Source organism: Dipodomys spectabilis, unplaced genomic scaffold (assembly GCF_019054845.1).
Source record: "Dipodomys spectabilis isolate Male_0828 unplaced genomic scaffold, ASM1905484v1 ptg000034l, whole genome shotgun sequence".
NCBI classification, from domain to species: domain Eukaryota; kingdom Metazoa; phylum Chordata; class Mammalia; order Rodentia; family Heteromyidae; genus Dipodomys; species Dipodomys spectabilis.
In genome coordinates, this window is record NW_024870711.1 from 7,787,336 (window position 1) to 7,813,208 (window position 25,873).

The 25,873-nt window shown below is 47.3% G+C and overlaps 1 protein-coding gene across 1 annotated transcript in view; it reads left to right on the plus strand.

The window, feature by feature from the left end:
- The window catches only part of Cntnap2 (contactin associated protein 2), a 1,675,080-nt gene that overhangs the window by 1,562,552 nt on the left and 86,655 nt on the right, over window positions 1-25,873 (plus strand). The window contains exon 21 of the mRNA XM_042677312.1: window positions 23,584-23,677. Within this exon, the coding sequence (XP_042533246.1) occupies window positions 23,584-23,677 (94 nt within the window). The remainder of the gene's footprint in view (window positions 1-23,583; window positions 23,678-25,873) is intronic.

Genomic DNA, 25,873 nt, shown 5'->3' on the forward strand with positions numbered 1-25,873 from the left:
CTCCTTCCCATCCTCCCCCAGCCTCCCCACCCAATCCTCCTCCCCCCTCCCCCCCACCCAATTCTCCCCCCCTCCTCTCCCCACCAAGGTTGTAAAGTTCGTTTTTGATATAACAACTTGTACATCTCATTGTTGCAATGGGTCCACCTGTATCCCTATTTAAACAATTTGAAATTTGGGACTTTTGAGTCATAGATAAAGATGTGTGAGAAGCCAGAGAACTGCAGGAAACACAGAAGGCAGAAAATGGAAGGGTGGCGGGGGTAGAAGGGACTGGCTCTAGTGTGCTAGGTTCTTTTGTCTGCAAATGTCAAAGATCTAATTTGTTGAAACAAAAAATTGGGGGAGTAGCCAGGCACTGGTGGTTCACGCTTGTCATCCTAGCTACTCAGGAGGCTGAGATCTGAGGATCAGGATTCAAAGCCAGACCAGGCAGGAAAGTCTATGAGACTCTTATCTCCAATGAACCACCAGAAAACCGGAAGTGGCGCTGTGGCTCAAGTGGTAGCGCGCTCACCTTGAGCTGAAGAGCTGAGGGACAGCACCCAAGCCCAGAGTTCAAGCCCCACAACCAACCCCCCCCCCAAAAAAAATGAGGGAGGAAAGGCAGATCAATTCTTCAGGAATTATAGAATTTAAGAAACAGAAAACCAAAATGCTGGGAGATAATCCAGTTTCAGGGAAGGAAGATTAAAACTATGGACTAACATACCATTAGACCAGTGCCTACCTGCCCACCCCCTTTCCTTCTGCTCCTCTCTCCTCTCCTCATTCTTCTTCTCTACTTTCTCCCATTTCTTCCCTTCCTTGTCCACCCACTCTCCCACTCTGTCCTCCCTCACCTTTCCACCTCTCCACCTCTCTCTGAGTCTGGGGCTAATCCTCTCGTACCACAGCTCTACCTCATCCACAGCACAGTCACAATCACTGCAGTCCTGGGTTCACGGCTTCCCCATTTTGCTGCCAAAAGAAAAGCAGCTTCTTTCCTCCTATTTTGAACCCCAGAGAATCTCTAATTGTCCTAGCTCGGGCTCTCAGGCTGGGGTCATGCGCTCACCCTGGGTGGTAAGGAGAATCAATGAGCACAGGGGTCCACGGTCCCCCGTGGAATCCTAGCTGTCACAGGGGGAGCTGGGGCGTCTTCGCCAAGAGATCTAGTGGAAGGGGGGAGGTGCAAAGTGCGTGGCCAGGGGCGAGGCCCCGGCTGACCATGAAGAGGACAGATGTGGAGCAGGTGTGGGAAGCCTCCTAACAACAAGGAAGGCACCGCACCTAGAACTGGCACCCACAGGGTCTGGGAAGCCCCACCCACCTCTCCTGACATCAGATGTGGTGTGGTGGCACTGAATCTGTGGGTGGGTTTGGAGAACTGACTTGAGCTCTACTGGGAAAGCCTTCCGGTGTGGGAACTTGGTCTCTCCTGGTCCAGTCACTCCCCGCCGACGCCCACCCCCTCCTCCCAGCAGCCCTGCCTTTTTGTGAGAGAAGGAGGAATCAATGGGAAGTGGTGAAAGAAGAAAATCTAGGAGTCCTTTTCCCAAACACTGGCTCCCCTGGAAAGACGCTGAGCCCCTGAACCTTGCTTTCTCTCAAGCCGGGAGGCCGTATAGAGCCCCCACAGTAATTCTGTTAGAACCACGAAAGCATCTTTTCCTTACCACAGTCTCCAAATCCATCTTGAGATGTTCTACAACCTTAGCAAGGTGTGCAAAGAGATAAGACATTCGCAGTGATTATTTCTGGCACAGGGGATTATAGATGTCTCTATGTCCCCTAGAGTTTTCCATGTTGCCCCGTCTTCCAGAAGCATGGGAAGACTTTTTATACTTGAACAAAAGTGTGAAATGTGCAAGCATCCTCAACCTCTTCTGTCACCTCCCCCCCACGTACAATAAAACATAATGGCAATGATACTTAAATAATATTGCATTAAAGTTGGCTTCCAAGTTGAGATGTATTAGAGTTGAGGTGAACTTTGAGGCATGTGCTTGTTCAAACATCATAGAATTCAGATCTTGACCAATGTGTGTGGTGTTGGAAGCATCAGGTCTACTTTCCTAGCTGAGTTTGGCTAAAGCCCACATCAAATTAATTTGCATTCCCTGGACATGCAGGGACTAAAATGGTGCAGAGCGCTTGAGGGAAATTGACCTTGGATGAAACATTTGCTGCCAAGAACTAAAGTGTCTGATCTCCCTGTCGATAATGAAGAACTGGCACTAGCTGTTCGCGGATAACCAAAAAAGCAGAACCCACGCAAGGCCCCATGTGGCGTCCTTTATGAAAACTCCCAGTTGCACCAGAAATAATGGCTTACGGCTTAATATCACAATGTAAACAATCCTGCAGCGGGCAGAGAGGCCCTCAAAGAGTCTGCACACGATGAGAAATCCGGCCAATTAACAGGAACCCAAAACCAGACATTACAGCTGCCAACATGCCCCTTCTGCTTTCTCTCCTTGCTGCCTGCCACCTGCGAGAGTTTCCTTCCTACTTCCTTGCCTTTCTTTCTCTCCAGCCTCACTGGGAAAGTGCAGAGAATGAAACAGAGGGATAAAGACCAGCCCACAAAGTCCGACCCTGAGGAAGTGGCGCTGTGGCTCAAGCAGGAGAGCGCTCACCTTGAGCTGAAGAGCTCAGGGACAGAGCCCAGGCCCAGAGTTCAAGCCCCACGACCGACAAAAAAAAAGTCTGACCCTGAGCAAGGGGAACACAGAGTGACATTATTCAGATCCTAAGCCCTTACCCACCTGCACAGACAGACTTAGGACCCCAGAGACAGACAGCCCTAAATACACCTGAAAATGCACCAAGACTTCCAGAGCTATTACATTCCCTCTGTTAATACCACGACCGACCCAGAAAACTGTCCCCCTCCACCCCAGCATGGCCCATGTAGGTCACCCCGTGTCCGTGACACCAGCTCAAGCATGCAGAGGGCATCCTCCATTCCAGTACTGCACCGAGCACTGTATCTACATGTGCTCCTCCCATTCTCCCTCAGCCTTATGAGGTGTGAACCCCATCCCTGTCTTAGAGAGGTTGAAACTAAAGCTCTGACTCTGTGACATGACTCACCCGGGGTTCAAAGCAGGGAGCAGCAAAGCCAAGCATCGGTGAACCTGAGTCTGCCCAGAGTACATGGGAGGGCAGGCACAACCTATGGACACTAGGTCTCTCCAGCGGGTAAGGCACCGGAGAGCGTTCTCATTGTGACACCATAGCCTGATCTATGCAAAGACCCAAAAAAGTCATGAAAACATAAACTCACGCATCCACCGCCTACACATGGCAGAGTTTGACATGTGGCTGTATTTCTTCTAATTTTTTTAACCCAGGGATAGTTGAAGGTTCTTCATCCTCCCCGTTGCAGTCTTGGAAGGACACAGCAATGCCTTCCCTGGGGCAGCAGGAAATGTGGTTTTCCCACCAGGTTCCTGATCTAACATGTTCTTACAAGAACTGGGCTTCACTTTAAAATGGAATTCTGCCCGGGGGGGGCAGGGGTGCGGTGGGATAAATGGGCAAGAGACAAGATGATAGTCTGACCTACTCCAAAATTTAAACTAACTAGGAAAAAAAATGAGTAAACTCCATGTCCTCTCTCTACGTAAGTACGATCTAGTTGTCCTGTGTCATTACTGGGACTGGAACTTCAGGCCTGGAGGCTGCCCCTTAGCTCTTTTGCTCAAGGTTAGTACTCTCCCACCTGAACCACATTTCTACTTCCAGGTTTTTCTGGATAATTAGAGATAGGAGTCCCATGGACTCCAGGCTGGCTTGAAACTGAGATCCTCAGGTCTCAGCCTCCTGAGGAGTTAAGATGACAGATTCGAGACACTGGCGCCCGGCCTATTACCTATGTTTGCATCTTGATGGAAGTTAGACTGCAGGGAGCTCGAGGATCCGTCCTCTGGCACAAATACTCAGAATCCATGTTCTCTCTAAATCAGTGGAACAGATGGTAGCCATGTGTCATGTTGGCTTTCATCTAACTGGAGAGCCACCCTCTCTTTGCCAAGACGAAGTTAACGCATATTCTGCAAGCAGAATCAGACCTTCCTGAACAATTATTTCTGAGTCCTAAGGAACAAATGATGAGCAAATGACCAAGTTCTTATACCACAAAGAATACAACCATGATTATTCTCACTGAGAATTTTCAGAACAAATGGCAAGAAGAGAATCACTGGATTCTATTTTTTAAAGTAAAATCAAGATGATAACTTATTGCCTAATGATATCAGAACTTCAGCCAGATTGTATAAAGATAGTTACCTCCATGGCAAATTGGGTTGTGTATTAAATATCAATCCCAAATGCTGTCAAAAAGCGTGCTTAAAACATCTGTAGCAACTACTTTGTGCTAAATGCTAAGGACAGAGGGAAAGTTTCAAACATTAGCATAATGGTTGCAGGAACAAATGAACTGCAAAATCTCAATGGCTTACCCCATAAAAATCTATCAACTATAATGAGTCTTGGAGGCATTGCCATTAGCCCCACCTCCTCTATCTTTGGCAATTGGGAGAGGCTTGTGATTGGGCCAGATTCCTGTCCATTATCCTCCTAGTCCTCCAGGCTCCACCTCCAGGAGGTTCTACTTTGTCATTAACCTGTCACAGCCACCACTGAATCAATGCAGCGCATGCACAGTGATTACACATTGCTTGCAGCCAGATGGCTCCCTGTAGATACAAATTGCACTATGTTTTGTTCTCCCTTGTTTTGTTTTAGTTTAAAATGGCTAAGGTTTTGGTAGCATAGGCCTGCAGTTTCTTTGCCAATACATTCCCCTTAAAATAGCTGCTCACACCTGTCATCCTAGCTACTTCAGAGGTTGAGATCTGAGGATTACAGTTCAAAACCAGCCCAGGAAAGAAAGTTCATGAGACTCTGATCACCAATGAACCACCAGAAAATCAGAAGTGGCACTGTAGCTCAAAGTGATAGAGTGTTAGCTTTGAGCAGAAGAGCTCAGGGACAGTGTCCAGGCCCTGAGTTCAAGCCCCATGACTGACCAAAAAACCCCTCCAGTTTCCTGTGCCTGTGACTACAACCTATGCTCATCCCTAGACTTGAGTCTTGGACCTATGTAAACCCTCAATTCCTGTTGCCCATGATTCTCTTCCAAGGCGAGAACAGCTACCAACCATGAGACCTTGACACAAATGGCTTGATGGGAAAAAAATGATCCTTTACTCATGGGCTAAGTCATCTACCGATCTGAGAAACCTTACTATACCTTTGTCACTCAAAGCTTTTTGCAATTTGATTTCTCTTTATTATTATTATCTTTAAGTAGTTGTACAAAGGAGGTGCCATTTAATGAAGCCGTTTGTGAATAGTGTGTCCTGATCGATGTCACCCTTTCCAGCAGTCTCATCCACCTCTCTCCTCCCCCCCCCCACTCCCCCACTCTTCTTAATTGTGTAGGATGTACACTGCATTTTCCCCTCCTCTCTTCACTTGGCTACCCTTTCCCCCTTGATCCCACCAAACCCCTTTCGAGTACCTTTTCCTGGTGTTTTGTTTTGTTCTAAGGATTTACACTATTGGAGACTCCCTAGGCTAAGGCTCTGTATGGCTGGACTTTGCTGGATTCTCTTTCATTGACATTTGGGAATGAGTCAATTCTTTCCTGACTGTATCTCTTCTTTGACATAATCAGCAGGAAGTGGCTAACACATGACCAGTCCATCTCTTTCAGGGACTTACTCTGCTATCCAAGTGACATGAAGTGACAGTATACAACGTATATCTAGTATATACATATATACTATTGATAATATATAAAGGTCCCTATTGTGGGAATGCGTACAGGAGTGTATTTATGCTGGAAGAGAGCATAGTACTAAACAAACACAGTAGGAACGTGAGTGAATATCTCTCCAGTCTAATCCTGCTTCCATCCATGGAGGGGAAAAGACCACCACTGGGGAAGTTGCAGTCAAAACTTTTACCTGGTCGGGCCTGGTGGTACCCAGCCACTTGGGAAGCGGAGTTAGCAGAATCATCGTCCAAAGTCAGCCCAGGCAAAAGCACAAGACCCTTTCTGGAACAAAAAAACAAACTGAAAGCAAAAAGAATGGTCACGGAGCTCAGGTGAGAGGGCACAATGCATTCATGGGCAGGAGCATCTCGTTTAAGCTTTCTGCATGTGGAAAAGTACTCAGTTTCAAATGATCTGGAAACAAGAGTCCTGTACCCCCTCTAGCCTCTCTAACCTAGAGAGGACTTCAGTAATCCAGTTACTCAGCACTCAAACATTTTCATACATATCCATCACCTCTCTCCCTATACAATGTATTAAGCATTGGGAACGGCTGGTGCTGATGACCCATTACTCAGAAAACAAAGACCACAATGCTCGGATGGCTGCCAACAGCCCAGGGCTCATGAAGGTCAGTATCTTCTCCAGAGGCCAGGGCACTAGCCAGCTTTTCCAGTCACCTCTTTGTAGGGTTACAGGCAGACAAGAGAAGCAAGCCCACTCCTGCTAGCTTGTCTTACTAGATTTCTGAAACTTATTTTAAGCAGTTGGACAAAGGAGGTGTCATTGAGCAAGGCAGTTTATGAATACAATGCATCCACAGGCAGTAACACACTAGTTTATTTGGGGTTTGTTCAGAGACAGAAGAGGGGCTGTGATCAACCCAGAAAATGGAAAGCCAGTGCTCTACGTGAAAGCACGTCATCAGCATTTTTAGGAAAATGAGTTTGATAGAGCAGTTTTTCGAAAGTCATTCAATCTGCTGGTAAAACTTCTTTAAAGAAAAAAGTTCCCACCTGTGCACCTGTGACTCACACCTATAATCCTAGCTACTCAGGAGGCTGAGATCTAAGAATCTCTGTCTAAAGTTAACCAGGGGCTGTGACAAGGGGTAGAACACCAGCCTTGAGTGAAAAGAAACTTAGGTCCTGGGTGAGTGGGAGTGGGAAGGGATGGGAAGGGGAAACAAAGGAAGAGGCAACAATGCTTGATAAGAAATGTACTCATTATCTTGCCCATGTAACTGTAACCCCTCTGTACAGTATTTTCACAATAAAAGAAAAAAAAAAGAAAGAAACTTAGGTCCTGAGGTCAAGCCTTAGGAACAGCACAAAAGAATCTCAAGAATATTACTAAAGATGTGCAAAATTCCACCAGGAGAATAATAAACCATGCTAGGAACCGCACCAGTAGCCGCAGCTGAATTTAAAAACAAACACAAAAACAAAAACCATCAGCAGAGCCGAGCACAGTGGCTCAAGCCTATAATCCTAGCTGCCTGGAAGGCAGAGACCAGGGGACTACAGTGTGAGTCCAGCCAGGGCACAAAATGTTTGTGAGACACTGTCTCAACCAGTGGCTGGGTGCAGTAGCACCTGACTGGTATTCCCACAGCACAGAAGGATCACAGTCCAAGCCAGCCCAAGCATCCAACAAGCCCCTACCTCCAAAACAGGAGCTGGAGGCATGGCCCAAGGGGTAAAGCACCTCCCTGGAAAGTGCAAGGCCCTGAGTTCAATTCCCCATACTACCTTCCTCTTCACTCCCCCCCCAATAAAGAACCAATCAGTGCTCCTCGGGTGCCCTGTGAGCCAGCCCCTTCTCCACGCTGTGGCTCCACAGAGCCCGCCGGCTCTGTGCCATTCCTATCTTACAGGTAAAACGGCTTTGAAGCACATCGGTAGGTCTCAATGTGATGTTCTACACGTATGTATGAGAGACACTGACCAAATCCAGCCTCTGTTTAGTCCATTCTCCCAGCTTCTTTCGCACCCTCTAGAGAACTCTACTATACATTCAGGTCCATTTTTTTTAATATCCATGTGTGAGGGGGAACATGCAGTACTCATCGCTCTGCGTCTGGTTTATTTCATGATGTCCTTTAGTCCCATCCATGTGGCTGAGAAGGATAAGACTGCATTCTTTTTCATGACTAAATAATATTCCACGGTGTGCACATACCACTATACCTGGTTCGAAATTGAACAAGGATCCATTGGCCTAACCACAGATAAACCGGCAGGTTTCCAAACCAGGTTGGAAAGCTGACTTAGAAAGTTATACCAATCTATTATTACTTTTAAAAGGCTAGAAAGGTAAAGTGTACACAATGTAATATCCATTTTATAAAATGCATGACATAAACCTTTGAAACAAGCCATTGAAACAGTGTTTATACCAGAGACACAAAATACATAACCTACGCCAACTGATGAAAATCTCTGCTCCTCTACCACATACTGATGATAGGTAATAGCTTCTGAGAGGGGGAAAAAAAGATATAATGGAGAACAAAACACGAGCATTAAAAGAAAAGGCCTACTAACCCTTCTTGTGGGTTATAAACCCTAATTCGCCTAATTAAAGACACTGAGAGGTCTACCTTGAAGGCAGGTGCTGTGTAGCCGATCATATCATGCACAAGTGAACATCCTACTTCAATTCTGTAAGCATACTTGTATGAACAAACCTTCCCATCTTTCCATTTCAGAACCCTTCCTTCATGAGGTATCGGGGAACCCAGCCAAAATTAGACACTAACGCACAATGAATTATTCAAAATATGTGCCTTTATTACCCTTGAACTTGCTGCCAATAAAAAGCAATACCAAATTTTTTTTAAAAACCGTGTAGATGTAAACACTCCTGAAAATTTGAATAGCTGGTGTTGTTCAAGCCTTTATCAAAGAGACTAGCCATTTTTTTAGCAGCTTTAGATCTTTTCAAGGGATGTCAGAACACATCATATTGACCTAGCTAGCCTCAGGCCTTGCTCTTGAAATTACATTTACTGTAGCTTTTTCCCTTTGGCTCATTGCGGTTTTTATCTAGTCTGGATGATCAGTTCACCGCCTTCACTGCACTACAAGCCGGCTCGACGGAAGGGAGGGGACAGGAGCATGAAGACGAACCCTAGAACTCCCCGGCCCTCCCTTCCAGGGCACTGTCCCTTCTCCAGCCTCTCCCAACGCTTTCTCAGACCAACTGTCCACTTTAGTGCAAGGCAGACTTCCATTTAATTCTATGGCCAGCTTCGGTCAACCCTTAAGAAGTATCTTAAATCATAACAATGGCTTGATTTCAGAGAAGAGACCTAGGAAGCAGATAGAGGGCTGCCTGTATTGGAAACCTAAGCACTGTTAGTCTATGGCTACGTCCACGTTCATGTTTCCTTCCACATTTCTATGTGTGTAGAGAAGCCTGTCCATAACTGACACACATGGAAAACTTCATTACTTTTATTTTTTTGGTGCCAGTACTAGTGCTTGAACTCAGGGCCTAGGCACTGTCCCTGAGATTCTTTTTCCTCAAGGCGAGCGCTCTACCCCTCAAGCCATGGTGCCACTTCTGGTTTTCTGGTAGTTAATTGGAGATAAGAGTCTCAGTGACTTTCCTGCCTGGGCTGACTTCAAACTTCAACCCTCAGATCTCAGCCTCCTGAGTAGCTAGGGTTACAGGCATGAGCTACCTAAGCAGAGCTCTCATTAACTTTTTATCATGTCTCCTGGAATGTTAGGTTGGGCTATGGGTCCTTGGAAGGTATTTTATCAAGTTGCCTTTATTTGGTTCAAGAAGAAAGTAAGAATATTTGCTCGAGCATCTTCTAAAAGGGGAAACAGCATAACCAATTTTTAAAGCCTCTGCTTCCTGTTTTTGCCAGCACCTTCAAATCAGCTTGTAGCACGTGTGTATGTGTGTGTGTGTGTGTGTGAGTGTGTGTGTGTGTGTGTGTGCCCGCATACTCATGCGTGAGCACACATAGTAGAGCTAGAACTCAAGGCCTGGATGCTGTCCTTGGGCTTTTTAGCTCAACTATGGCCCTCTATCATTTGAATCACAGCTCTACTTCTGGCTTTTGAGTGGTTAGTTGGAGGTAAGAACCTCACGGGCTTTCCTGCCTGGGCTGGTCTCATACCACCATCCTCAGATCTCAGCCTCAGGCTGTCTTCATAGAAGTGTAAGTGGCCAGGACTTGGGGCAGGCTCCTGGGAAGCAGGGAGGGGTCTGATGAAAATTCTGATTATGAAGAGAAAGTAGATCCACAGCTGTTCAATTCTAATCCATATACTTTCCTCTTGTTTAACCCATATAACGCTAGGGATATAGCTCAGTGGTAGAGCACTTGCCTAGCAAGGGCAAGGTCCTGGGTTCAATCCCCAGCACCCAAAAAAAGAAAACCAAAAGCAAGAATCACTAAGAAACAAACAGGAAGACATAAAACTGTCTGTCTGTCTACCACTCAGCCACAACACAGGTTGAGCAAGTCCCACGCAGAAACCATTTTTTTAAGCCTTACTTGATAAAAATCATGTGGTCATCAATACCATTGGCTTAGGCCATCTGCCCATGTGGACTTCAGTCAAAATGAACTCAACTTGAGTCAGGTGTGAGAACAAGTCTGAGCTGAGAAGCTCCTGTTGGAAAGAAGTCAGGCAAGGGGAGTAACTCAGACAGAGGCCAGCTGCCAGTGATGTCTTTGAGCCCTGAGAATTTTCTCTTCTGGGGGAAGGAGGGAAAAATGTCTGCACCCTCGACGTGCTTTTCCTCCTCCAGCAGCGGCTGTTCCGCCCCCTCCTCTTCCCTGCAGCCTGTTGATCGCCTCTCGTTCTGGGAATCACGGGCAGGTCCGTTGGTGGAACCTAGCCATGCTTTGAGCCAGCGTTCCCCTTTGGGAACGACCCAGCCCACCCCACGCCCCTCCCCACACGCGGTGACTGTGGAGTCCACAAGTGGTTATTAGGCCATAAATAAAAAGGATTCCTTCCCAACGGCCATCTCGGTTTCACCGCTTCATGTTCTCTAGTGAGCTACTGAAACCCCGATTCAGCTGCTGGTAAACTAGGATGGAGCTCACCTGGTTTTTAGGAGGTTTCTGTGAGTTGAATAAAGATACACACACATGCACACAAAAAAAAGAAAAAATGAGTAGAGTCTATGGCGCCTCCCGACTCCCTTCTCTTTCATAAAAGCGAACATCAGAGAGCGTCTGTCAAGGTCATTCATCAAGGGCAACATCCACAGCGTGTTCAAGACCACGTTTCCTTTCCATTGAATGGTAGCCCAGCCCGTTATGCTGGCACTTGGAGAGCGCATCAGATAGAGCCGTGTGTGCTGGTGCGCATGCCACAGTCACGCAGAGAGGAAGCAGGGACCGGTCTGTGTGGAGCCCCCTGAGTGCATGGAGGAAGGATGAACCGGAGAAGACCTGCAGAGGCGCCTGAGCTGCTCTTTCAACAGCCTCGGGGAGGCAGGGAGGTTCTGGTAAAGTGGCTTGCACCTGTAATCCCAGCTACTCTGGAGGCTGAGGTAGAGATTGCAGGTGGGGAGAAAGCCAGAGACTAGCCCAGAGGAAAAGTTTACAGGACGCCATCTCAACCAAAAGAAGCTGGGGGCAGCGACGTGCATCTGTCATCCCCAGGGTACAAGCAGCAGACAGGAGGATCGCAGTCCAAAGCTAACCTGGGCAGGAAAAGCAAGAGCCTCATCTTAAAAATAACCTCAGCAAGGAGGGGCTGCGGGTCAATCACAAGAGCACCTGCCTAGCAAGCGCAAGGCTCTGAGTTCAAGCCTCATCTCCACCAAGCAAAGGCTTTCTGATTGTGTCTGGAAAGTCATCTGATTGTTCTGATTTTCTACAGTGGAATTCAGTAATTGCTCTTGGGTAATTCACAAAAATTATACCAAAGAACATGAGAGAAAAAAAAAAAAAAAAAGGAAGCTCTAATCTACCTAGCCCGTCGGATCTGAAACAGAAAAGGGCCCGTGATGAGTATGGCAACGCATCCTCCCAAGCTTTGCACTTCTTTTCTAAAGCAATTTTGTCTGCAAATGAATTATGTACTACCGGGCTACACAGGGCCTCCATGCCTCCACTCCAGAAAAATGTGTTTCCTTCACTTCACGTTTCTTACAGCTCAGTGGGAAGGCGGCCCTGATGCGATTTCTGATCCGGTTTCAGGTCTGACATGTCAGTTCTCTTTCTGTCTCCAGAACACAGCGGAAGCTTAGAATCCCAAGGCTGGGGAGTTTGGTTCACACACACACACACACACACACACACACACACACACACACACACACACACACAGAAAGTACATAAATCATCCTTCAAGAATGAAAATAAGCTTAGAATCCCAAGGCTGGGGAGTTTGGTTCACACACACACACACACACACACACACACACACACACACACACACAGAAAGTACATAAATCATCCTTCAAGAATGAAAATAAGGTTCCTGGATTTCTATTTTGTCCTGTAGGAAAACGAAAGTCCAATCTGTGAGGCCTGGTATCACTCTGTCCATCTATGGTGCCATAAAATCACTGTAATTCTCCAAGCTATATATTTTTTTCCTTGAAGTACAATAGTCAGAGCAGGTTGTTTTTTATGCACAGGTAACTGAAAGCAGATCCCGATCTCATATAAATTTATCTTCTCCCTGAAAAGTAAACGTATCTCAACATGCAGCCTGGCGTTCCGAGGGTAGCACGCTGCCCTTCCACCCACCCCGGGGAGGGAGAAATCAGCCCTGCTGGATTGAATGCCAGGATTTTGATGGACAGGCGCTCGAGGCCGGCTCTGAGCTAGAGTTAAAGCGCCCTCTAGTGGTCCTTCGCCAAAGTCCGTGAGCCTGAAACCAGCTCAGTCTGGTTCTCCACAGAAGCTTCACCCCTCCAGAATGTGGGTTCTTGCGCCCAGTGTCCAGTGCTGGGCTGGCGGTGGTTTATGGGATTGTTTGTTGAAATGGAAGGTCGCAGTGGTGGGTGCCAAATGAGTGTTTTTCTTTTTTATTGTTACCATGAAGGTGATGTATAGAGGAGTTACCCGTACATAAGTCAGGTCATGAGTCCGTCTGCTTTTGGACAATGTCGCCTCTTCCCTCCCACCCCCACACACAACTTGTATAGTTCATTTTCCACTTAGTGTCTAGAGAGGACCACTGCTGCATTTGTTTACCCTCTGCCCCTCCATGTCTGTGTCCCCCCCCTTACCCTCCCAAAGACAGATAAACAAACAAGATAATAAGGAAAGAAAAGAAACCTCTCGTTTCCATTTCCTGGAGTTCATTTCAATAAGTGTTATTTTCTATGATCAGAGGCGCACAGGCATTGCACCTTTGTGCTCTCCTCCTAAGAGTATCCTCCTTTGGTCTCCGTGTGTGAATGCCGAGTCCTGTACTATTTGTCATGTGCTGGTGGATTTTAGACCTAGCTTCTGCGTAGCAGAGAACACGCGGGCCATTTGTCTCTCTGAGCTTGGCTTACTTCACTTAACATGATTTGTTCTAGGTCCATGCATTTCCCTGCAAATGACATATTATTCTTTCTAATGGCTGTGTAGAATTCCACCACGTATAGGTACCAAGTCCAAGGGAATTTTCTTTTACCCTATTCTATCTCTGAGCCCTGGACACACAGGAGAGCCTTTGCACGTATCTGCTATAGCCAGGAATCGCTTCTGTGCACGATCGGCCTATCTGGAAGCACAGCCCTTTCTGCTCTGTGAGGTGTATTGAGTCTCATTCTGCATCCTCCCAGAGCAAACCAAAGAACTTGCCCCTTCTCTCCTAGTAAGATGAGGAAGTAGAATTAATGTTCTGGAAGGAGTGTAAGTTTTCAGAAGCCATGATGGGTAGAAGAGGAGGTGGAAGCAAGAAAATCCACATGGAATTCCACGAAGAGAAGGTGTGACAGACATGAGCAATGGTTGCCGCTCTCTTCAGGCCTTCCTTCTGCTACTGCCGCCTGAAGTCAGAGCACAAATTCCACTGGGAGAATGCGCCTGGCCCCAGGTGAAGATGGTCTGTGAGATGCGGGGTTCTCCACTCTGGGGCTTCCGCCAGAGCCGAGGTACCTGTACACCCCATAAATGCAACTTGGGGGTTGCATTGAAATAGCGGCGCCTACAGCCTCTTCCTCCCCAGCAAACTCTGGGGACAGAAGACGAACTGGGATGCGGGTAAGATGCAGAAGAGAACCGGGGTCACCGTGGGATTCTGCGCTTCTCCAATGTCGTGTTCTGGAGTGGACGTGAACGTGGGGATTGCATCCCCAAAGCCAAAGCTAAGCCGCTTCCAGGCTCAGAATTAACCCTCCGTCCCTTTTGCTAGAGCTCGAGCACACTGCGCTGCCACGCGTGCATCCTGCAGACGCGCCTCCTGCTTGTTCTGCTTTTCTCTCCTTGCTCTCTCTGCAAATGCCTCCCAGCCTTCTCCACGTGTGACTCCTCGAAACAGGCTCTGAACAGCATGGAAATTTTGTAACATCTCCAAGGAATGGAACTTCCCAGAGACCGTATGGGATGGAGCTGTGACATTCACTCCAGATTCTAATGCTACCCCTGTAGAACCGTGTTCCTGGCCCATTCTTCTGCCCTTTGACCTGGAACAGAATTAAAGGATGTGGTGGTTTGTCCTCTGCGAATGCCAAGGTGGAGACTCCATCCCGACTGTCACTGTTCCCTGCTGAAAATCTCCAGGCGACCTCAGTGGAAACGCTAGCCTAAAAAGATTCAGTTGCTTGCTTGTTTGTTTGTTTTCTTTGCAACATCAAGGACTTTTATGTTACCGTTAAAATCCATCGATAGGTAATAGATATATATGAGTTCATTCTTTATTATGAGTCTTTCCCACCGTCACAAGGCTGTGAGTGAGAAAAGGAATCCGAACCACTTAAGCTTTATTAAAGGACCCTTCAGGAAACAAACACACACTCATTTAAATGCTGAAAATGGTACATTTAAAAGAAAAGATCAATCAAGTAAAACCCGTGCCCTCAAATGCCAGACACAAGAGAATCAACCCACCCCCTCCAGGTGGCCAGCCAGCCAGGAGGAAAATGCTATCTCACAAAACGGCTTTCCAACTCTCCAAATAAATGACTTCCACCCTGGCACCAGGGAGGAAATGCACAGGAGAGATGTACAGCTGTCCTGGCTCCCCCTCGCCCCTGATTCCTCCCTGTATGACCCCACTTCTGGCCCCTCCCGGACACTGCATGACCATCAGTCCCCAGGCTCTTCAGAGTCCAAACACACCAGGCCCTCCCACCAAGGCCTGTCATTGGCTGCCAGCCAAGCTTGATGGCTGTCTATTGTCCCCCAGGCCCTGGGACACAGACCCTCCATTCCTGCTTCTCTTCTCTTTAGCAGTGCCTGGTCCTTGGATCTAGACCAGACCCGGCCAGTGCCCCGTGTTAAGTGGGACTGTTCACCTGTTCGGGCCTAAGCCATCCCCAACGAGTCAGCCACACGTCCACAGCACAAACGTGTCCTGGACAGCTCAGAGTGGCAGAGGTGAAGGAAGACTACACAGAAACACGGCCCTCATCCTGATGGGCTCGGCCTTATCTCTGCCCAGCATTGCCATTTCCCCCACCCTGATGCCTTTCGTCTAATTTATAACGGATGGAACCCCCGCCCTGGGCAGCGCGAAGCCTGGGCACATTTGTCAGTGCTCATCTTTAACAGCAGCTCGGCCTAATCTCGTCCTCTACCCCTTGTTTCCCCTTCCACTCCCACACACTCGTTTCCTTTATTCCTAGAAAGTCATTTTACAAGTTACCAAAATGTGTTTTTGCCTGGAGCCCTCCAAGGAAAATATGCCATAAAAATAATGTATTGATGATTATTATGTAAATTGCGATCTAAAATGCCACGTGCGATGATTACACAGGGTGGTTACTGAGGTGATTTTAAGCTATGAAAGTATATTGAAGCCATGAACTGTTCTTATACTAAATCTCTCAAAAAGGAAATCTGAAATACAATTACCAAATACTGGTTCTGACATTCTCTTCTTAATGATTTTTACGTATCCTCCGAATTTTCACTTGCACGAAAAAGACATGAACCTAAGTGTTCATTTGGGTTTTTTTTCCTTAACTGCTTTGAGCCCGTTAGATAGTGTTGAGTCATTCATGCTATAATTGTTTTTGAAGTTAATTCTATTAAGGAAATGCTGTATCCGCTGAACATGAGAACTTCTTCATTCGTTTATTGATATTTATTTAAAATTAAAGAAATTTACTAATACAGGAGGCTACAGTGCTTGATGAGAAACGTACTCATTATCTTGCTCTTGTAATTGTGACCCCTCTGGGGCCTCAGACAGTACTTGTGTTTGTCCAGCAGGTGGCGTGTTAGACTAGAGAAAGCAGAGCAATGTGTGAAGGCTATTTTTTTTTTTCTATTTTGAGAAATTTCTTGATATAAAGCACAAATCGTTAATGGGCTCACTAATGCTTTTAATTGCATCAATAGGGCAGGATTTCAATTGCCCTGGATCTTAACACGTAGATACTATCCTGATTACATTACTGTAATAATGATGGCCCAATGACACCATTAAAAATTGTTTATCAGGCTGGGCGCCGGTGGCTCACATCTGTAATCCTAACTATTCAGGAGGCTGAGATCTGAGGATCGAGGTTCAAAGCCAGCCCTGGCAGAAAAGCTGTGAAACTCTTATCTCCAATTAACCACCAGAAAACCAGAAGTGGCGCTGTGGCTCAAGTGGTAGAGCGCTATCCTTGAGCTAAATTGCTGAGGGACAGCGCCCAGGCCCAGAGTTCAAGTCCCATGACTGACAAAAAAAAAAAATGCTCATAGGACCCTATGTAAGCCTTGCGGCATCTCCAAAAGAGAAATCAGACACTTGGAAAAAGAAAGATCTGTCTTCTAAATCCTTAATTTCCAGAATGTTATACCTTTCTAAAGAGAAATACTCCCCCCACACACACCCCGTGAATCTGATACTAGGTGAAGGCTGTAGCTACCGCTTCCAGGCTGGAAATCTTGGTAGGCCCCTAATTCTCCCTCAGCCTCCTCCTTCCCTTCTACATTTGTGAGGAGAGGACAAACTAGTCTGAACCAAGGCTCTTCCCTGCTTGAAAATCTCTGCTTGTTGGGCACCACAGGCTCACGCCTGTAAGATTCTGTCAAACCACAGGATCCTGCGATAGTCATAAGGGGAAGTCAGGCTGGGAAGGTGGCTCAGGGGTAGAGTGCTTGCCTAGCATGCATGAGGCCCTGGCTTCCATTCCTCAGCACCACATAAGCAGAGAAAGCCAGAAGGGGTGTTGTGGTTCAAGTGGTAGAACACTAGCCTTGAGCAAAAGAAGCTCAGGGATAGTGTCCCCAGGACTGGCCAAACAATAATAATAATAATCAATCAATCAAATCCAGGGAAGTCTGGACAGAGAGCAAAGCATCCTCACAGGCAGGCGCCTCCAGCTCCCATCTACAAGGTATTTACTTCCCTAGAAGTCGGGGTGCAGCAGACATCCTCTTTCCTTGCTGTGAGAATGCAAAGTCCACAGGACCAAGCGGAGACCCAAAAGAGGCCTGAGCACCTTCCTTAAAATCCAGTGGTTAAGCCCAGCTTGGGGCTGGTTGTAGGTTGGGTGTCTTAGATAATAATCCCCAAGACAGGCAGGCTGCGCTCCCCGTGCTCCGGGCGCAGGGAATGTGCCGAGAGAGGACTGGGAGATGCTGGGGAGAGCCAGGCAGGGAGAGCGGCCTGGACATGGCTCTCCTCACACTGGAAGATGCTCTTCTCCTCTGCTACCACAGGGCCTTTGAACGTCCCTCGAAGAACCCCAGGCTCACTGGCTTGTCCGCCTGTGGCCAGAGTCAGCATGCAGTGGCTCCCAGTGGAGCCATGAGCGCGGTCCTTGGTCATTCCTGGGGCTGGGAAGAAGGCTGCGTGGCTGGTCTTGGAGTGGGTCTGAGGCTGGCAGGCTGGCACTGTAGTGATGGGTTTGGGGTTCTCAGCCATGTGACCCCAAGGAAGGGTTGGATTGAACTCAAGACTCTAGAGGCAGCTGAACACACACCCCTGCCCCCCAACAAACAGCTCCTCTGTGCTCTCAAGATTGGATCAGGCTAACTCACCCCAACCCAGGAGGCTGAAGGATCCACCAGGGCCTCCACCAACGGATCCTCACTGGGCCTGCCTCCAAGAATGGCAGTTACCACGAGAGAGTGCTCACACACGCGTGCCTCTCCACCAACGCCGCTCGCCCGTGAACACCTACCACATTCCCGTACCTCACACACGCATCGTGAATGAACACCGTCCTGCGGGGAAAAAGGAACAGGCAGGAGCGCAGAGGTCCAGTCGTAGCCCCGGGGCTCCTCCATCCTGGGTCTCCCTCCTCTCTGCCTGCTCTTTCCTCTTTCCCACTGTGGATGGCCCCGGGCCCGAGTGGAACAGAACATTAAAATGAGAAGGGAAAGGCGCGGCTCAGCGCCACAAACCCTCTGACCTCTGCAGGGTCTGGGGATTCATGGATGGGGAGGTGACTGGAACGCATAACTAGTTCGTCTGCACGGCCTCTGCTGGAGTTGAGCCCGTGGGTTCAACATACAATAAAAGTATTCATCAAGCCGGGCACTGGTGGCTCACAGCTGTTATCCTAGCTACTCAGGAGGCTGAGATCTGAGGATCACGGTTCAAAGCCAGCTTGGGCAGGAACGTTTGTGAGACTCTTGTCTCCAATGAACCACCAGAAAACCAGAAGTGGTGCTGTGGCTCAAGTGGTAGAACCCTCACCTTGAGCTGAAGAGCTGAGGGACAGCGCTCAGGCCCAGAGTTCAAGCCCCACAACCAACCCACAAAAAATAATACTCATCAAGGTCATGTGTGTGAAATTCAGTATCGCTGAGCTAATCCGAAGTATGGCTCAAAATTGGGGTTAGGAAAGGCTGTAAGAGATCATAGACCTTTCCCAAAGCCCCAGAGTAACTCCCCATCAGCAGAGACAAAGCCCTACTGCGGGGGTAGGCCCTTCCATCTCAGAAGAAAGTGCTGGAAGAATCCACCCCGTCTAGGTGTGGTCTCTCTGTGTCTCTCCTAGCTTTTCCATTTCCTCCTCACAACACACCCAGCCTGACGGTATCCCTTTAAACGCGGCCAGTCCACCCTGTGGCTTCAACATAGCTGTGACCTGAGAGACTGGAAGCTTCCGCCAGCCTCCGTCTGCTTTGAATGGCTTCATGGTAACTGTTGAACAAATGAGTGTCCTGGGGCTCATGGTGTCGGGTCTTTCATTTTAATGAGACACTATTACACTATCTCTTATCGCCCTTCATTACCAGCGAAATTACCACCAGCTAAATGTGCGGAAAAAATCACTCACGCGGCCCCCCAAGAAATTACCTGGAAATTAGAACCCTTCTTCAGGACACACGCACTGGGGTTCATTCGAGTAGAGGCAGAACTGGCAACCGCAGTGAAATGAAGTGGGGGGGGGGGTTCTCATCTGACTTTCCCCGCTTGGTGACCTGGACTTCTTCAAATAATACTCAGGAAGTGCTGCTCGTAGTTATTTAATATCTATTCAATTTTTTTAAGTATGAAAAGTGGCTGGGAAGGTGGCTCAGTGGTAGAGCGCTTGCCTTGCATGCATGAAGCCCTGGGTTCGATTCCTCGGCACCACATACACAGAAAAAGCTCGAAGTGGCGCTGTGGCTCAAGTGGTAGAGCGCAAGCCTTGAGCAAAAGCTCAGGGATAGTGCCCGGGTCCTGAGTTCAAGCCCTGGGACTGGAGAAAAAAAAAGTATGGAAAGTCCAGCACGCAGCCGTGGACACAGCAGTTGCTCAATGCACGCCTCTTTCCTTTTCTTTCCTGCCAGTGGCTCCCTCTTGCCCAGCAAAGACCACCAGAGACACAGCCCCCAGCGCTCCACACAGATGGACGAGGGGGTCGCAGGCTGAGCGCAGGCAGGAGACAGAGACCACAAAGTCAGTTTAGAAACTGGGCCCAAACAGAAAAAGAAGCCAGGACAGCCAGGGAGCGAGAACCGTGTGGAGTTACTCAGGCACCAGGGCTGGGAGAGAACAGCTGGGTGGTGGTAGGCCCTGACCCCGAGTGGAAAATGACCAGGGCTTGCTGGCAGAGCCACTAGCCCATGCGGCAAAGCTTGTGCACTGGAAAAGCTGTCAATACATAGGACGGAGCGGAAGGGGGCCCGATTAGCAAGGGGAAGAATGAATGACAAGAAAATGAGAAAATGCCTAGAAACCGTGTATGTGGCCGAGAGCACACAACCAAAAAAGCCTTCCTAACACAGAAGAGCAAAGGAGGCCAAGCGGCGGCCAAAAGCCACCTCGGAAATTCAACCCATCTCAAGCTCAAAGTACCTCCATAGAAAGCCATGGCCAGGAGGGAATGCAAACCCCACAGCGCTCAGCCAATAAGAATCAGGGGGAGGGGGCTCACCCCACAGGGCTCAGCCAATGAGAATCAGGGGCAGGGGGGCTCACACACCACAGATCAACTGCTTGTTATAACTGCCCAGCCTGCGCCCGCCCTTCCAATCCTCAGTCTGGTCTTGGGGGTTACAGTTATTTACCTTGCTTTCCAGTCAGTACTTTTTCATTGATGGCTTTATTAGTGAATTCACATCTTTAGATTCAATCAAATACCACTATCACTGACATACTAGATGACAGAATCAAGGTTCAAAAATGTTTGAGTGGGTCATTACTGTATGTTACAACAAAACAGAGTAAAAGTTCCTACAAATAATGTAAACATGGCCATTGTTTTTTTATCTAAGCCATCAACTATATGGAGTTGAGGGGGAAATGTATGGAGATAAAGTAGGAATTTTATCTTACTGTGGACTCAGAACAAATAACACAAAAATGACCCCTCCCCCACAAAAAAAGTCAAGTCCATCCAGGTGTAAACCCAGAGAAACTGCTGAAGAAAAGGAAGCAATTGTACTGAGGTACAACACCTCTGAGGACTTACTTCATTTCTGTGCCTTAAGAATAGCATTAGCAAGGGCTGATGTGTGGCTAGGTGGTGGAGCAACTGCTCAGGGTTCCATCCCAGTACCAAAAAGAAAAAAGGAAAAGAAAAGAGAGAAAGAAGGAAGGAGAGAGGGAAGGAGGGAGGGAGAAGGAAGAAAGAGAGGAAAGGAGGGAGAGAAGGAGGGAGGGAGGGAAGTATTGCTTTGGCACTCAGCCTAAGGACACAAAAATATAAAATCTATACATAAAAATTGAATATTTTAAAGCTTGATTTATAAGCAGATATTTATTGTCTGATATATGTATATCCTAAAATGAAATACTATTCATCCATGATAAATGATTTGGTTGTGTGATTACTGACACAGAAAAAAATTCATAATGCATTGGTAAGTCAAAATAAAGCAATGTATTAGTTGGGTTCCCGCCATCCATTGTATGTGTGTGTGTATGTATGTATGTTGTGTGTGTGTGTGTGTGTGGGAGAGAGAGAGAGAGAGAGAGAGAGATAGCAAGTGAAAGCATATACATAGGAAATTAGCATTATCACCAGATGGTATTTTTCCCACAAATGTATATTAGTGTTTCTTATGAGTGTCTATATTATTTGTATCTATTTTTAAGTTCTTTAACAAGGTAAATTAAATTATAACATTTATTGCCCGGCGCTGGTGGCTCACACCTGTAATTCTAGCAACTCAGGAGGCTGAGATCTGTGGATGGTGGTTCAAAGCCAGCCTGGGCAGGAAAGTCTGTGACACGCTTGGTTCCAATTAATCACAGAAAAGAAAAAAAAAAAAAGAAGGGGAGCTGAGGATCAAGTGGTAAAGCACTAGCTTTGAGCAAAAGGATCTCGGAGACAGCACCCGAGCCCAGAAATCAAACCCCAAGATGGGCAAAAGAAAAAAATATATATATATATAAGTTATTTCCAGAGAGAGACATCACAGTGAGCCGTGGAAGGGCAGACTGGGGCTAGGCTGTTAGCATCTTGCATTAGCTATTTGGACAACAGCAAGCAGTTACATGTGTTGGCCAGGAGATGGCGCCAAAGCAGGCTGCTAATATCTAACCACAGAATTGGAGTAGACTTTGCTCCAGAGAACTTTTATCAGATTTAAAAGACTTAAGATTTTCTGGCAAGAGCAAGTGTTGGGTTGGGTTGGGTTTTTTATCGGCCATGGGGCCTGAACTTGGCATCTGGGTGCTGTCCTAGAGCTTTTCCGCTTAAGGCTAACACCCTACCACTTTGAGCCACAATACCACTTGTAGAATAAGTGGGGTCGTTTGTTTTTTTATTATGTATTTTACCGTTGTAGAATATTTTTTTCCAAATGATGCTAAGTTTGCTTTCATGGGTTATGTTTTTCCAAGATTTTTGGTTTGGTTTGGTTTTTCTTTTTCACTCTTGATGACAGGACACTTTAACGAACAAAAACTTACAGCACCAGTTCTGCAGGTCAGACTCAAAACTTCCTGCAATCTGAGCACTTTGCCACACTTCACCTGATCCGTTCCTAGCAAGCAGGGTCGTGACCCTGCTCTGCCCCCTGCCCTTCCTCCATAAAGAACCACTCACTCCTCCCCAGCGCTGACCACAGGGGGCCTGTCACCTCCTGAGTCCCAGTTACTGGAAAGGTCTGTGGAGAATCAGCTCTGTGAGTCAGTGCAGCCATGCAGGGAAAAGAGGGGCTGCTTCCCTGTGTCCCCCCCCCCCCACCCTCTCCCACAGGCCTGAGCTGCTGCAGAAAACTCCCTCCCAAGGAAAAGGAAAGTGTTTGCGCTGGTGGACACAGAGAAACCCAGAAAGTTTTAGGTGCTCACAACCAGAAACCACCACTCCACTGTTGGTGCCTTTTTAAAAGACAACTCAGGAAAAGAAACAATGGGAGCCAGGACAAGTCAGGGCCTGCAGGGCTGCGATTCGTCCGTCTGCACTTTGCACATGGACACGTGAACACAAGGGTGAGAGCTATTATCACATCTCGACTTCACCCTGCCTATTTTTCTCCCTCTGTCACCAACTCTTCAAAAGAAAGCAAAGAACTTTGCCAGAAAACAGCGTCCTTTACCCTCCCATCCCTAGACTCTAGCTCCCCCTACCTGTGGCAGAAGAAATTGCTGTCACTGAGGAAGGCCGGAAAAGGAAGTTGAGTTCAGTGTTTGACTTGGCCTTGGTGTTTGTGTGTGTGTGTGTGTGTGTGTGTGTGTGTGTGTGTGTGTGTGTACACAGCTGAAGGCGTGTAATGCGCCATAAGTGTGAGAGGACCCTAAGTGCTGTTTATCTCAGGGCCCAACAGTAGAGATGGAGTGAGTAGATGTTAATCCATTAAATGAGCAAGGAAATCTGGTAAATAAGTGTTTCACAAATGGAGAGAGGAGGAAGGGAGAATGGTAGGAAGGAGGAGGTCAATTGGGATACAGTCACAGAACAAAACCCCTCCTGGTACAACTAATGTACACTAATAAAAAATGATCTGTACGTTGAAAGCAGCGTGCCTTAAAACAGAGAGGGAAAATGTTTGTAATAAACAGACTATTCTTGCTAACAACAACAAAAATGAGCAGAGACCTTAAAATGCACGGAAAATGTCCCCTGGAAATCAAGTCACAAGGCTTGTGGCTTAATCAAGCTCAAATTGTTTTCATATAATCCCTGAAAAGCAAGAGATGGGCTTTGGTTTCTTCGGTCTGGACCCCAGACCTCTCTGAGGAAGTAAGACTTCCAGAAAGCCAGCACTCGACAATTGATGTCTTTCCCCTGGGAAGATTCGATTCCAGGGCAGGAGAGTGACATGACCATCTCTCATTTTCTCTCTGCAGCTCGACCATTACCCCTCTGTGAGCTACCATCTGCCCAGCTCATCGGACCTTCTCTTCAACTCTCCCAAGTCGCTCTTTCTTGGAAAAGTTATAGGTAAGACTTGGAGCCTTCTTTATGTATAAATGTGTGTTAAGAGCTTATTCGGTATAAGAATTACACTAGGTAATGTGGTTTTGCATTTCTAAATTACCTAGCAAGCTTGCGCTCTCTCGCGCGCCCGCGTACGCGCTTTCTCTGGGGTTAATCACAAATACCTCATCTGTACAAGAAAGGCTGTGCAGTAGTGCTCAGTGATGTAGTGCAGAAGCATGACCACACCTCTCCCGTGATACCTTCTGAAGCCACCCATTTGCCTTGGAAACACACAGCGATTGCCACGAGGGCTTCTAAGTCTGTGACTGAAATGAGACCAATGTCATGGGTGGGTGGACTCGTCCAGGACAGGCCCTTCTGCCCCATGCTCTTTGGTTTGTTCAAGATATTATTTCTTCATGATTTCCCCTTTTCCTCTCACAAGGAAGCTGACTGATAGTATTTGCACATTACAAAAGCCAAGAGGAATTAGGGTAATACATTTCTCCCATAGACATTACTGCTGTCAGGATGAGAATACAGATGTGACAGCCCATGGATTGGTAAAGGCTTACATCATGAACCAATGGCATTGTTTCTCTCCATGGATATAGTCAGATGGGGTCACACGTAGCTGGGAGAGGGAGATGTCACTGCGTGTGTCCACTAGGTGGAGCTGCTGTGCCCCTGCTACCCCGGCAATCACTGAGGCAGTAAGTTTTGCAAAAGTTCATTCACAAAGTGGCCAGATGTGAGGCCTCCCTTAGGATAGGAGTTAAAAGTATTTATGGAGCAAAGAAATAGAGTGGCTGGGTACTGGAGGCCATCATGCCTGTGATCCTAGCGATTCAGGAGGCTGAGATCTGGAGGCTAGACAGAAAACTCTGCATGACTCCAACTTTAAGATGACCAGCAAAATGCTGTTCTGGAGGCATGGCTCAAGTGGTAGAGCTCCAGCTGAGTAAACGTTCAAACTCTGGTAGAGGTGAAGAAAGGTGATCTCCCTGTGTTTTGCACAGGCATAGTCGGTCTTCGTGGCTCCTCGCGGGATATGTATCCAGAAAGCAGCAATGTTGGGCTGGGAAGGTGGCTCAGTGGTAGAGTGCTTGCCTTGCATGCCTGAGGCCCTGGGTTCGATTCCTCAGCACCACATAAGCAAAAAGAAAAAAGCCAGAAGTGGCACTGTGGCTCAAGTGGTAGAGTGCTAGCCTTGAGCTGAAGAGCTGAGGGACAGCGCCCAGGCCCAGAGTTCAGGCCCCACGACTGGACCTCCCCCCACCAAAAAAAAAGAAAGAAAGAAAGCAGCAATGTTAGAGTTCTCAGCAGGTGGAGGTCTTGACACAGTGAGGTCAGAAGATCATCCATCTGTCACTTGTGCAGCCCAGATGGAAGGATCAGTGGCTTCAACCACTTTGAACTAGACAAAGGCCACCTCCTGTCACGGCCAAAGTAACCACCCATAACTGTTCCTGATGGGCTCTAATCTTCAAGCATGTGACTTTTCAAGCAGTGGGGGAAATGGACAGCTGAACACAAGTGACGAAAGACGGTTGTTCAGGTTTTCCTGGGGCTCCAAACAGAGAATGTGCCTTCTGGATTTTAAACTTCAGAGATGAAGAAAAATCCGCTGTGCATAGGAACCAACCATGCAAGTATCAGTGACTCAACACACATACACACACACACACACACGAATGAAGACATTGCCATTCACATGAGAGGAAGTTGGGGCCCCTGCCAAAGGCCCAAGCAGAGATGGACTCTCATTTCCCCAGCAGCAAGTTCCCTCGAAATGAAAACATAGCCCATCATTCTACTCCACCCTTGCAAAGAACAAGCATTCAACAAACACTTCATGGATGAATAGTAAATAATGAAAAGATAATCAAAAAGAATGTCAGTATAGATGTGTCCTACAGAGTAATGATACTAGCACAGAGGCTGAAATCTGCAATTCTACCCATCTTATTTTCTATTTTACTCGTCAACCTGACGACAATGAAGGATAAGTAATACCAGCTTAAGAATCAGATGGAGCAGGTTAGACTTGAGTCCACACGAGTCTCTAGTTGAAATTCTGGACCTGGTATCTTATTACTTTGTTATCTTAACCTCTCAGAGTCTGGGTTTCCTCAAATAAAAAAGGGAGAATACAAATACCCACACAAATCTCCATGAGGAGAGATGATCAACTTCTTTTATTAACTAGTCTATTTG